Source organism: Dendrobates tinctorius, unplaced genomic scaffold (genome assembly GCF_039654945.1).
Source record: "Dendrobates tinctorius isolate UK_male_01 unplaced genomic scaffold, ASM3965494v1 ptg000103l, whole genome shotgun sequence".
In the NCBI taxonomy this organism is placed as follows: Eukaryota; Metazoa; Chordata; class Amphibia; order Anura; family Dendrobatidae; genus Dendrobates; species Dendrobates tinctorius.
The window spans coordinates 21,393,812-21,407,114 of NW_027361771.1; the positions used below are offsets into that span (position 1 = coordinate 21,393,812).

Consider the following 13,303-nt stretch of genomic DNA (forward strand, 5'->3'; position numbering starts at 1 on the left):
CGGCGCCCTCGGTCTATGTCGCACGCCTGTTGCTACATGCCTCTGACTCCGGGCATGGCGACTCCCGAGTTACAGGCGGGGGAAGGCGCGGCAACTGTCGGTGAGCCGCTTGTGGGCTCAGTGGGCTCCCAGAGGCGGTGGTGGTGTCCAGATTCGAGAGCCCCCGTCAGGAGGAAGCGACTCTACATCCGGGAGCAGCGCTACACCGGAATAGCTGAGGGACCCTCTGTCGGGTGTCAGCTGCAGATCTGTCCAGGTAGGAAGGGAAAAGGCTGGGCCCCCCTATCCTGACCATCTGCATGGAACGGTCGGATATTCCTCTCGTCGTTCCTATCCGCAGTGGGACAGGAAAAACACTGAGGGATGGTAGGGGGGAGGATCCTTTTGAACGCTCGTGGTTTCCTGTCCCACTGCAGATGAGAAGGACGTCCACCAGGGCGCTGTCAGGTGGTGACTTGGAAAAAACTTTTCCAAAATTGTGCTGCTCCATCTCCAGGGCTAGTTGTTCTTCCTGAGACTTCCTGCGAGGTGTTAACACAAGGATCTGCAGGGTGGATGGAAGAAATCTATCCTTAAGCCGTCTCTGATAACATTCAGTACCCAACCACAGGGGGAGATGTTGACTCAGGCAGGGAGGAAGAGAGAGAGCCTTCCCCCTACCTCTGACCTGACGTCATTGGGAGGACTTTGATAATGTAGAGGGCCCTTTAAACATATAACCAGACTCTCTTTTGTCCTTAAAGTCCCAGCTCTTCCGTTTCCCCCGGGGGTCGACCTCTATTAAGTTTCCTTCTCCGAAAAAAAGAGTTTCTTGGTCTCACCTGGGAAACGGGGAAATCCCTTCTTTCTATCGTCTGCCTTTTCCAAAAATATCCTCTAGTTTCTGCCCAAAGAGGAACTGACCGTCACACAGGATGGAACAGAGTCTATTCTTTGAAGGGCAAGTCACCCGGACACCCTTTTAGCCACAGGGCGCGTCTCGCTGCATTCGACAGGCCTGCCACCCTAGCCGCCAACCTTACTGAGTCAGTTGAGGAGTCCGCTAAGAAGGCTGCTGTTCCATGCACCAGAGACATATTAGCCAAGATCTCATCAGTTGGTACTTTATTCCTCAGCTGTTCCTCAATTTGTTGCAGCCAGATCAAAAGAGCGGGCGGTACATGTCCCAGCTATCACTGGTTTCAAACCTCCTGCCGCCGCCTCCAAGGTGTGCCTCAAGAACCCATCTGCCTTTTATTCTAATGGGTCTCTTAGCATGCTGGAGTCTTCTAAAGACATGGACAACTTTTTTGAGGATGTAGCCACGGCCCAATCAATTTTAGGGATCTTTTCTCAGCTTTGAGTCTTTCTCCTTTCATCCTTTTGGATGAAGAAGGTAGGCTAACCGATCTCTCTGGCTTCTTCCACTCCTTCTCTAAGGTGCGCTTCTTTTTTTAACTCCAATCCCCCGAACATAACATCATCTAAGGACTTAGGTGTTTTCTCCTCTTTTAGGCCCATTGTAGATCTGACCGCTTTAACCAGTCTCTACATATCCTCAGTCAGAAAGCACGGTCAGCCTCCTATATCACTGTCCGAGGATTGGGCAGAGGAGGAGGAGACAGGGATCTCTGAAGACCACCCGAAGGAGAGTCTTCTGAGTCTGTGAGCCCCTTATAGGTCTTCTTGCCCTCTTTCCTTAGGGCTGACTTAAGAGAACCCTTTACTTCCACCCTGATTATGGGCCTAAGGCTAGTGGTAAAGTTAGGGGTCTCTTCTCGAATTGTTGTGTGTATACAGTCAGCGCTGAGACCCTTCTGCCACTGAACTGCCAGCAGGGTTTTGCAAAGTGCACACTCCTTGTTCTTTGTTTTGGTGCTAGCCTTCCTCGACCACGGATTCGGAGGCTGATCAGGGGTACAACATACGTCCCTCCTGGAAGCCGAGAAGCCTTGTGACCTTTGGTCGGGATGACTGCCACTCCTCGCAGTGCCCGATCCTCTCTGACCAGACTTAGAACTTGGTAAGAACTCCTGCTCTTGCTCCACATACTCCCCATGACAAGCTTTGGACATGAGCGCCTTTTCTGTGGTCATCCCTCCTTTTTAAAGAGGGATTCCCTGCGCTCTCCTCCACCACCCCTCCGGGCAAAAAACCCATGTTACCGGCCAGCGTTTTCCTCATGGGCGCCGCCATCTTGGAACCGGCGCATCATACCAACGTCACGCGGGCCATTCCCAACTTGCCTTGCTCGCGACGCCGGCAGCGCCAACCGGAAGAAGAGCTCCTGTAGCGATGAACAGCCGGTGGAGTAGGGATAGCGGCGCGGCAGCTGCAGAAGAGTCGCTAGACCCCTGACTGCGCTGCCCCACACGTATGACAAGGCCCCACAGGACCCGCGGACGGCACTTCCATTACCTGAAGGCCGGCATACAGGCGCTATGCCTGCTCTTCCAGTGCCGGGACAAGCGTGGGTGAGTGTAAAGAAACAAAAATCTTGAACCGCTGTCTTTCAGCACAAGGGTCCATGTCAGGAAAGGAAATCCAACTGAAGCGAGGGAGAGGTACCGCCCTTTTATTTTCAGTAGGTTTCCTGTCCTGACTGGGCAGATCCCCTCTCAGGTGTGCTGTCATGGGGTAAGGGAAACAGATGATGAATTATGTTTTATCCATGTTAAGTTTTAGAAATCTAGCAGAGAAGAATAAAAATAGCGGATTGACATTGTGGGATCCTGGTTAGTAAGGAGATGATATTGGGTCAGATCTGTGTGTAATCAACATAGAGATGATACTGAAAGTCGTGGGACTCCATGACAATAAGCCAAAACATACTGTGAAAGCAACCCAGGAATTTTTTTTTTTTTTTTTTTACAGCCAAGAAGAAGTGGAATTCTGCAATGGCCAAGTCTATTACCACATCACTACCCCATCGAGCATGCATTCACATGCTGGAGTCAAAACTTAAGGAAAATAGACCCAAACAAGCAACAACTGAGGTCAGCTGCTGTAAAGGCCTGGCAAAGCATCACAATGGAGGATGCCAAGTGTTTGGTGGCTTTCAGACCTCAGGAAGTAACTGCCTGCAAAAGGAATCTCTGCAAAGTACTAGAAAATAAACATTTTATTTATGATAAAGCTAATTTGTCCCAATTACTTTTGAGCTCCTGATATGAGGCGGCTTTGTATAAAAATGGTTGCAATTCCTATACGTTTCACAGGATATTCTTGTTCAACCCCTTTAATTAAACTTGAAAGTCTACTCTTCAATTGCATCTCAGTTGTTTAATTTTTAATCCAAAATAGTGGCATGCAAAGTGGCATCACAAGGATTGGGTCACTGTCCAAGATTTCTGGAACTAACAGTTTGTGAATATATACAATCACATCAATCAGAATTTGGAAACTAATCAGAAAATTTATATCATGCCCCATTATATTTAGGACAGTAACAGAATCTGCATTATACATGTATGTAGAGAATTAAAAAGTCAGTTTTACTCTTTATTATGACATTACATTTAAACATAAGCATACAGAATGTGCGACTGATAACTGTGCCAGCATGAAGGTTTGTGCCTCGTCCACACTCTAAAATCCTAAAAGTAAACAGTAATGTAATGCGTGATGTACTTTTCTTGGTAATGTCACTCCCAGCCATAATCACTGCGAAAAAAAACAGCACTCAATAAGTCTTGTAAAGTCAATGTACTTTACAGGAAGATCAGCATATGGCAGTGTTATTGATGACCAACACAAGCCTTGAAGAGAGGTTTCAATCTATCCTGGACCTTTTTCATGGCCTGGGTCTTCGGCAGCTAATCACACCAACTCCACAAGACACAAGGCCTGAACAAGGTTAAGGTGGGACAGAAACGTCACCTGTCACTAACACTGCCATATGCTAATCTTCCAACAAAGTACACTTCATTTTGAAAACTATAGAATGCCGTGCTTTTCTACATTGAATGTTCCAGGTTCAACAGGATCTCACTACTGAGCACCTGCATAAAATAGACCCAATTGTGCCAACTATAACACTCCTAGCTATAACCCCTGGCAAAAATTATGGAATCACCGGCCCTGGATGATGTTCATTTTTGTAAAAAAAAAAAAAAAAAAGCAGATCACAGACATAGCACAAAACTAAAGTCACTTCAAATGGCAACTTTCTATCTTTAAAAAACACTACTAGAAATCAAAAACAAAAAAATGTGGTAGTCAGTAATGGTTACTTTTTTTTAAACCAAACATAGGGGAAACATTATGGTATAACTCAATTCTGAGGGAAAAAAAAAATATGGAATCATGAAAAACAAACCAACAAAAAAAAACAAAAAAAAACACTCCAACACATCACTAGTATTTTGTTGCACCACCTCTGGCTTTTATAACAGCTTGCAATCTCTGAGGCACGGACTTAATGAGTGTTAAACAGTACTCTTCATCAATCTGGCTCCAACTTTCTCTGATTGCTGTTCCAGATCAACTTTGCAGGTTGGAGCCTTGTCGTGGACCATTTTCTTCAACTTCCACCAAAGATTTTCAATTGGATTGAGATCCGGACTATTTGCAGGCCATGACATTGACCTTATGTGTCTTTTTTCATGGAATGTTTTTGCTCTATGGCAGGATGCATTATCATCTTGGAAAATGATTTCATCATCCCCAAATATCCTTTCAATTGATGGGATAAGAAAAGTGTCCAAAATATCAACATAAACTTGTGCATTTATTGAAGATGTAACGACAGCCATTACCAGTGCCTTTACCTGACATGCAGCCCCATATCATCAATGACTGTGGAAATTTGCATATTCTCTTCAGGCAGTCATCTTTATAAATCTCATTGGAACAAAAGTTCCAGCATCATCACCTTGCCCAATGCAGATTCGCGATTCATCACTGAATATGACTTTCATCCAGTCATCCACAGTCCAAGATTGCTTTTCCTTAGCCCATTGTAACCTTGTTTTTTTCTGTTTAGGTGTTAATGATGGCTTTCGTTTAGCTTTTCTGTATGTAAATACCATTTCCTTTAGGTGGTTTCTTACAGTTCGGTCACAGAAGTTGACTCCAGTTTCCTCCCATTTGTTCCTAATTTGTTTTGTTGTGCATTTCCTGCTTTGGAGACATATTGCTTTAAGTTTCCGGTCTTGATGTCTTCCTTGGTCTACCAGTATGTTTGCCTTTAAAAACCTTCCCATGTTGTTTGTATTTGGCCCAGATTTTAGACACAGCTGACTGTGAACAACCAACATCTTTTGCAACATTGCGAGATGATTTACCCTCTTTTAAGAGTTTGATAATCCTCTTTGTTTCAATTGACATCTCTCGTGTTGGAGCTATGATTCATGTCAGTCCACTTGGTGCAACAGCTCTCCAAGGTGTGCTCACTCCTTTTTAGATGCAGACTAACAAGCAGATCTAATTTGATGGAGGTGTTTGTTTTGGAAATGAAAATTTACTTGGCGATTCCATAATTTTTTCCCTCAGAATTGAGTGATTCCATAATTTTTCCCCTATGCTTGGTTTAAAAAACTAACCATTACTGACTACCACATTTTTTGTTCTTGATTTCTTTTAGTGTTTCTTAAAGCCAGAAAGTTGCCATTTGAATTGACTTTAGTTTTGTGCCATGTCTGTGATCTGCTTTTTTTCTACAAAATTAAACAACTGAATGAACATCCTCCAAGGCCAGTGATTCCATAATTTTTGCCAGGGGTTGTATAATGTGACATCATGTGATAACATCAGCCAGTGACTCTGATGTGAAAGATATGACTGTCATATCACTTGCAGTCAGAGCCCATTTTCCTAGTGGCCCACCATTTACATGCCACTGCGGGTTTTCAGAGTTGAGCCAGATGCCAAACTTTTAAAGACAGCACAGTGGCAAGATCAGTGAAATAAAACTTTGTAGCACCAATAAAAAAAAAAAAAAAAGATATAATGATATAAGTCTGGTTAAGACAAATACTTCTAGAGGCCAGAGCTAATTTATTTGAAGGGGAGCCATATTTAAATCTGCCCTGCATACCCATAAACTTGCTCTAAAGGTAGTATGACAGTCATATACTATAAAAGTTAGGGCAAAGCTACCTACCTGCTGAAGTAAAGAGCTCTGCGGAAGACTACGTAGGTTTTCTAGGTGTGAATGGAACAGATTACTGTGCTGCATTTTTACTTCCAGCATCCCTTCAATAATGTACCCAATAGTGCAGTCATCCGGTAAACGAACCTTCTCTGCTGTACTGATGAAGTTTCCCATACTAAAAGAAAAGGGGAAACAAATTAGGGTTCTATTCATTTTTAAGGAGCAACAGCTAAGATGGTCGAACACACTCAACCCACTCACCTAGCCCAAGGACTCATCTTTAGGGCAAGTCCTCGGCTAATGCAGAAGCCTGCACCTCCAGTTGCAAACCAAAATTTAAGAGATGTCTGAAAATGAACACATGACAAGTCACAGCATAATACAGCTACTATATATAGTGTAGATCCACTTATTTAAAGCCTATATTAAAGGCACTTCCATTACTAAACAAATATATCCCATCAGAAACGAGACAGCTTAAGCCAATAAAAAAATTTTTTAATCAAAAAGATTAAAAAACCGACATATAATCAAAAACGTCAAAGGGAGATACAAAATGCAGAATATGCTGTCTGCTCAGAAAATATCCCAAGGCCTACAGAATTGTATGTCAAAAAAGCAAATATTCAAGTCCTACTATAATTGCATGAATTGATCCGGTTTAGTCACTCAATAAATATAAGGCAATGGCCAATTGTTTAAAGCAGATAAATATATACAAATCCAATGTTAGAAAAATAGTACGAAAGAAAGAAAATGTTTTTTCTTTTGTACTATTTTTCTAACATTGGTTTTATATATATTTGCTTTAAACAATTGGCCATTGCCTTATATTATTTATTGAGTGACTAAACCGGATCAATTCATGCAATTATAACAGGACTTGAATATTTGCCTTTTTGACATACAATCCTGTAGGCCTTTCGATATTTTTCTGAGCAGACCGCATATTGTGCATTTTTTATATCTCCCTTTGACTTTGATTTTATGTAGGTTTTTATCTTTTTGATTCAATAAAAATGTATTAAATTTACTGGCTTAAGCTTCATGGTTTCTCATGGGATATACTTATATATAGAGAGATAGATTATATATATATATATATATATATATATATATATATATATATATATATACATACACACACATTAATGTTTTATTCAGAACTGGGCAAACCAAGAATTAAAATCTACTTTATTATAGCTGCAAGTTACCATCCACTCAGACTACATGCAGTTTAATACTCTGAGCAAAACCAAGTCACAAAATATGTACGGACAAACAAAAGGAGCCAAGCTGGGGTCTCAGAGATTAGGCTCTTCATTGTTCATACACTGATGACTTATACAAAGAAGAAGCCATTGCATCAGAATTCAGCACAATCTTATTACAGTGATGTGACATTAATATGTATTTCTGCTTACTGAACCATCTCCTTTTACGCTGTCCAGGGTCTCTACGGGATGATCTAAACTGGGCCTTCCTACATAGACATCAGTGTTGTGTGGGAATGCAGAGAGAAGACTCATCAGGGCTCTCAAGTTCAGATAATTGTCATCATCCAAATGACAGAACCACCTAGAACAAGAAAGAATAGGCGGTATTATACTTTTATATATAGATCCTACTATGTATACTACCGTACTTATATCGTACCATTAGACACTAAAGAGCATTTTATACCAAAAGTCAAAGTAGTCGTTGCATGTCAACCTGCCAGAATTCAATTCCATAGCTTCTTAACTAATCAGATATATACACATCACTAGCTGAAAGCCCTGCGTTGCCTGGGCATAGTAACTAACTGTGGTTAGTTATAACAAATTATAATGATTATATTGCACAAATTGTCGCTATATGTCATCTCCTCCTGTATATAGTATATACCTGTGTGTTATCACCTCCTGTATATAGTACTAGCTGAAGAGCCCGGCGTTGCCCGGGCATAGTAACTGTGGTTAGTTATAACAAATTATAATGATTATATCTACAGTGCCTTGTAAAAGTATTTGACCCCCTGGAACTTTTCAACCTTTTCATGCTTCAAACAAAGATACCAAATGTATATTGTTGGTGAAGAATCAACAAGTGGAACACAATTGTGAAGTTGAACGAAAATTATTGGTTATTTTAAATTTTTGTGGAAATTCAAAAACTGAAAAGTGGGGCGTGCAATATTATTTGGCCCCTTGAACTTGATACTTTATTGTGCCACCTTTTGCTGCGATTACAGCTGCAAGTCGCTTGGGGTGTGTATCAGTTTTGTACATCGAGAGACTGAAATTCTTGCCCATTCTTCCTTGACAAACAAGCTCGAGCTCAGTGAGGTTTGATGAAGATAGTTTGTGAACAGCAGTTTTCAAGCTCTTTCCACAGATTCTCGATTGGATTCAGGTCTGGACTTTGACTTGGCCATTCTAACACATGGATACGTTTATTTGTGAACCATTCCATTGTAGATTTTGCTTTATGTTTGGGATCATTGTCTTGTTGGAATAGAAATCTCCGTCCCAGTCTCAGGTCTTTTGCAAACTCCAACAGGTTTCCTTCAAGAACGGTCCTGTATTTGGCTCCATCCATCTTCCCTGTCCCTGCTGAAGAAAAGCAGCCCCAAACCATGATGCTGCCACCACCATGTTTGACAGTGGAGATGGTGTGTTCAGGGTGAGGAGCTGTGTTGCCTTTACGCCAAACATATCGTTTGGCATTGTTGCCAAAAAGTTCAATTTTGGTTTCATCTGACCAGAGCACCTTATTCCACATGTTTGGTGTCTCCCCCAAGTGGCTTGTTTCAAACTTTAAACGACACTTTTTATGAATATCTTTGAGAAATGGCTTTCTTGCCACTCTTCCATAATGGCCAGATTTGTGCAGTGCACAACCGATTGTTGTCCTATGGACAGACTGTCCCACCTCGGCTGTAGATCTCTGCAGTTCATCAAGAGTGATCATGGGCTTCTTGGCTGCATCTCTGATCAGTCTTCTCCTTGTTTGAAATGAATGTTTAGAGGGGATGGCTGGGTCTTGGTAGATTTGCAGCGGCATGATACTCCTTCCATTTCAATATGATCGCTTGCACAGTGCTCCTTGCGATGTTTAAAGTTTTAGAAATCATTTTGTATCCAAATCTGGCTTTAAACTTTTCCACAACAGTATCACGGACCTGCCTGTTGTGTTTCTTGGTCTTCATGATGCTCTCTGTGCTTCAAACAGAACCCTGAGACTATCACAGAGCAGGTGCATTTGATTACACACAGGTGGATTATATTTATCATCATTAGTCATTTAGGACAACATTGGATCATTCAGAGATCCACAATGAACTTCTGGAGTGAGTCTGCTGCACTAAAAGTAAAGGGACCGAACAATATTGCACACCCCACTTTTCAGTTTTTGAATTTCCACAAAAATTTAAAATAACAAATAAATTTCGTTCAACTTCACAATTGTGTTCCACTTGTTGTTGATTCTTCACCAAAAAGTTACATTTGTTATCTTTATGTTTGAAGCATGACAAGTGGGAAAAGGTTGAAAAGTCCCAGGGGCCGAATACTTTCGCAAGGCTCTGTGTGTGTAAATATATTATATATATATATATATATATATATATATATATATATATATATATACACATACTCGAGTATAAGTCGACCCGAGTATAAGTCGACCCCCCTAATTTTGCCACAAAAAACTGGGAGAACTTATTGACTCGAGTATAAGTCTAGGGTGGGAAATGCTCCATAGATTATTCCCCCATATGGTGTCCTCAGAAGAAGCTCCATAGATTCTTCCCCCATATGCTGCCCCCATAAGAAGCTCCATAGATTGTTCCCTCATATGCTGACCCCAGAAGAAGCCCCATAGATTGTTCCCCCATATGCTGCCCCCATGCTGCTGCTGCTGCATGTAAAAATAAAAAAAAAAAGACATACTCACCTCTCCGTCGCTGGGTGTCAGATTCTCACGTGTCCTGCGTCCATGGCTGCTCACCGCTATCTGCCACGTCATCAGTCAGTGACGTTTAGACTGCAGGGGGCGCGGCGCGCACTAACCACGTCACCACGCCCCCTGCTGTCTGAAGTCACTGACCGATGACAGACAGCAGCAAGCAGCCATGGACGCAGGACAGGTGAGTATCGCTATACTTACCCGTCCTGACGCTGTGTCTTGAGCCCCCAGCTTCTCCGCGCTCTCTTCCTGCCTTCAGCGGTCATGTGGTACCGCTCATTAAAACTCATGAATATGCGCATATTCATGAGTTTTAATGAGCGGCACCACGTGACCGCTGAAGGCAGGAAGAGAGAGCACGGGGAGAAGCTGGGGGCTCAAGACACAGCGTCAGGACGGCTAAGTATGACCTGACACATCCGCTCCCTCCGACCCCCTTTATATTTGACTCGAATATAAGACGAGAGGGGGACTTTCAGCCCAATTTTTTGGGCTGAAAATCTCGACTTATATTCGAGTATATACGGTATATATAACAGACCAAGCGTTTGGACACACCTTCTCATTGAGAGTTTTCTTTATTTTCAAGACTATGAAAATTGTAGATTCACTCTGAAGGTATCAAAACTATGAATTAACACATGTGGAATTATATAATTAACAAAAAAGTGTGAAACAACTGAAAATGTGTCTTATATTCTAGGTTCTTCAAAGTAGCCACCTTTTGCTTTGATTACTGCTTTGCACACTCTTGGCATTCTCCAGAAAAAGAAGTTCCTGATTCTGGGCTCCCCCAGCAGTCTGTGTCAGAGGGTGGTCTGTGTCGGTACGGTAATAAATTGTGTTATTTCCAGCTTTACAGAAGGACAATAACACCATAGAAATGATAATACCACCACAACTGTCTACGATGAAAACTTGCTCATAGCAACCAATCACAGCTCAGCTTTCATCTTTTAAACAGCTCTGGTGAAATGAAAGATGCTTAGTGATTGGTTGCTATGGGCAACACAGGCAGTGTTCCTGTTGTGGTCAAGATGTGCCTATGAAATTATATATGATATATACATGATCCTTATTATACTGGCTTTGCGTGTGGAGTGAGTGTGGCTATGTGGAGTGGGCGGGGCCTGATACACAGAATATATTATATATATATATATATATATACACACACACACACACTAGCTGAAGAGCCCGGCGCTGCCCGGGCATAGTAACTGTGGTTAGTTATAGCAAATTATAATTATCCTCCATCCCATAATCCCGTGCCCATATACCCATCACACATCCTCCATCCCATAGTCAACCATTATGACATCATAATGAGTGGCGGGGCTTGCAACCTATGACGACATCAGCGTCGCCATGGCAACCATTATGACATCATAATGAGGGGCAGGGCTTGATACACACACACACACACACTTTTTCCCCATTATGTAGATAGGGGCAAAATTGGTGAATTGGAACGCGCAGGGTTAAAATTTCGCCTCACAACATAGCCTAGGACACTCTCTGGGTCCAGACGTGTGACTTTGCCAAATTTTGCGGCTGTCGCTGCGACGGTGCGGATGCCAATCCCGGACACACACATATATACATACATTTGAGCTTTATATATTAGATACTAGCTGAAGAGCCCGGCGCTGCCCGGGCATAATAACTAACCATGGTTAGTTATAGCAAATTATAATTATCCTCCATCCCATAATCCCGTGCCCATATACCCATCATACATATCCACGATCCCATAGGCCCGTGCCCATATACCCATCATACATATTCTCCATCCCATAGTCCCGTGCCCATATACCCATCACACATCCTCCATCTCATAGTCCCATGCCCATATACCCATCACACATCCTCCATCCCATAGTCCCATGCCCATATACCCATCACACATCCTCCATCCCATGCCCATATGCCCATCATACATATTCGCCATAACATAGTCAACCATTATGACATCATAATGAGCGGCGGGGCTTGCAACCTATGACGACATCAGCGTCGCCATGGCAACCATTATAACATCATAATGAGGGGCGGGGCTTGATACACAATTTCCCCTCCCATTATGTAGATAGGGGCATAATTGTTTGGTGAATTGGAACGCGCAGGGTTAAAATTTCGCCTCACAACATAGCCTAGGACACTCTCTGGGTCCAGACGTGTGACTGTGCCAAATGTTGTGGCTGTAGCTGCGACGGTGCGGATGCCAATCCCGGACATACACACACTTGAGCTTTATAAGATAGATAGTTACACACACACATACACACACACACAGTATATAGATATTCGCTACAAAGTGGGTGCCGACTACAAGTCTCATCAGCATCGCCTGGTCGTAAGGAGACCAAGGAACAATGATGAGACTTGTAGTTAAAGCTGTATACAGACGGCAGGTGCTGATTACAAGTCTCATTAACGTTGTGTGGTCTTACTGATCAATGGGAGACCAGGGGACAATGATGAGTTTAATTCAGCACTTGGCGCCTGGGAACAGCAATAACTGTACGGATTTTTCTCAAGCGCCCGTATGTGTCACACTGATGAGACACAGATGTCATCCGTGTTCCATCAGCGTGCACGTGTGCAGCATGCATTTTGTCTGTGGTGTGTAAAGAAAAAAAAGGACATGTCTGCAGGTTTTTCACACGGACAGTGTGTATGTGTCCATATTTGTGATCATTAAACGAATGTGTGAAGGGGGCCTAACACTATATTTTTGTGCAGCATCAACTGTCGTAGGATAGAAGATTCCATTATGAAAAATTACAAATACCAATAATAATGAGTTCTGAGAAGGCTGGACGATAACCAATAAAGGTACCGTATATAAGAGCCAAGGTTTTCAACCCCTTTTTTGGGCTGAAAAAGACCCTCTCGGCCTATACACGAGTCATACACCTAAAAGCCGGCGAGGGAGGGGGGAGCAGGACACATGATACTCATCCTCCTGGTGTCTGCATATCTGGCTCTGCTACATCTCAGTCCCGGCTGTGGAGCCGCATATTCATGACTTTAATGAGCGGGGTACCACGTGACCACACAGGAAGAAGACAGGAAGGGAGATGCAGAGAGCCGGGACTGAGATGTGTAGCAAATCCAGATATGCAGACGCCAGGAGGGTGAGTAGGACTAGGGGAGGGTGAGCCAGCCATGCCATGCCATATTCACCTCTCAGTCTCCCGGGTCCTCTGTCTGTGATGTTCAGGTCAGAGGGCGCAATGACGTGGTTAGTGCGTGCCCTCTGCCTGAACAGTCACTGCA

At 42.9% G+C, this 13,303-nt stretch overlaps 1 protein-coding gene across 2 annotated transcripts in view; it reads right to left on the reverse strand.

Moving 5' to 3' along the window:
* Positions 1–13,303, reverse strand: part of RFNG (RFNG O-fucosylpeptide 3-beta-N-acetylglucosaminyltransferase) — a 46,050-nt gene that overhangs the window by 10,432 nt on the left and 22,315 nt on the right. The window contains exons 5-8 of one of the 2 annotated variants that reach the window (XM_073588136.1): positions 7,498–7,651; positions 6,335–6,420; positions 6,083–6,248; positions 3,453–3,642 (exon numbers count right to left, since the gene is read on the reverse strand). In XM_073588136.1, the coding sequence (XP_073444237.1) occupies positions 3,640–3,642; positions 6,083–6,248; positions 6,335–6,420; positions 7,498–7,651 (409 nt within the window). In that variant the 3' untranslated portion in view covers positions 3,453–3,639. Of the gene's footprint in view, positions 1–3,452; positions 3,643–6,082; positions 6,249–6,334; positions 6,421–7,497; positions 7,652–13,303 lie in introns of those variants that run through there. The other variant, XM_073588135.1, reaches the window with a different exon arrangement.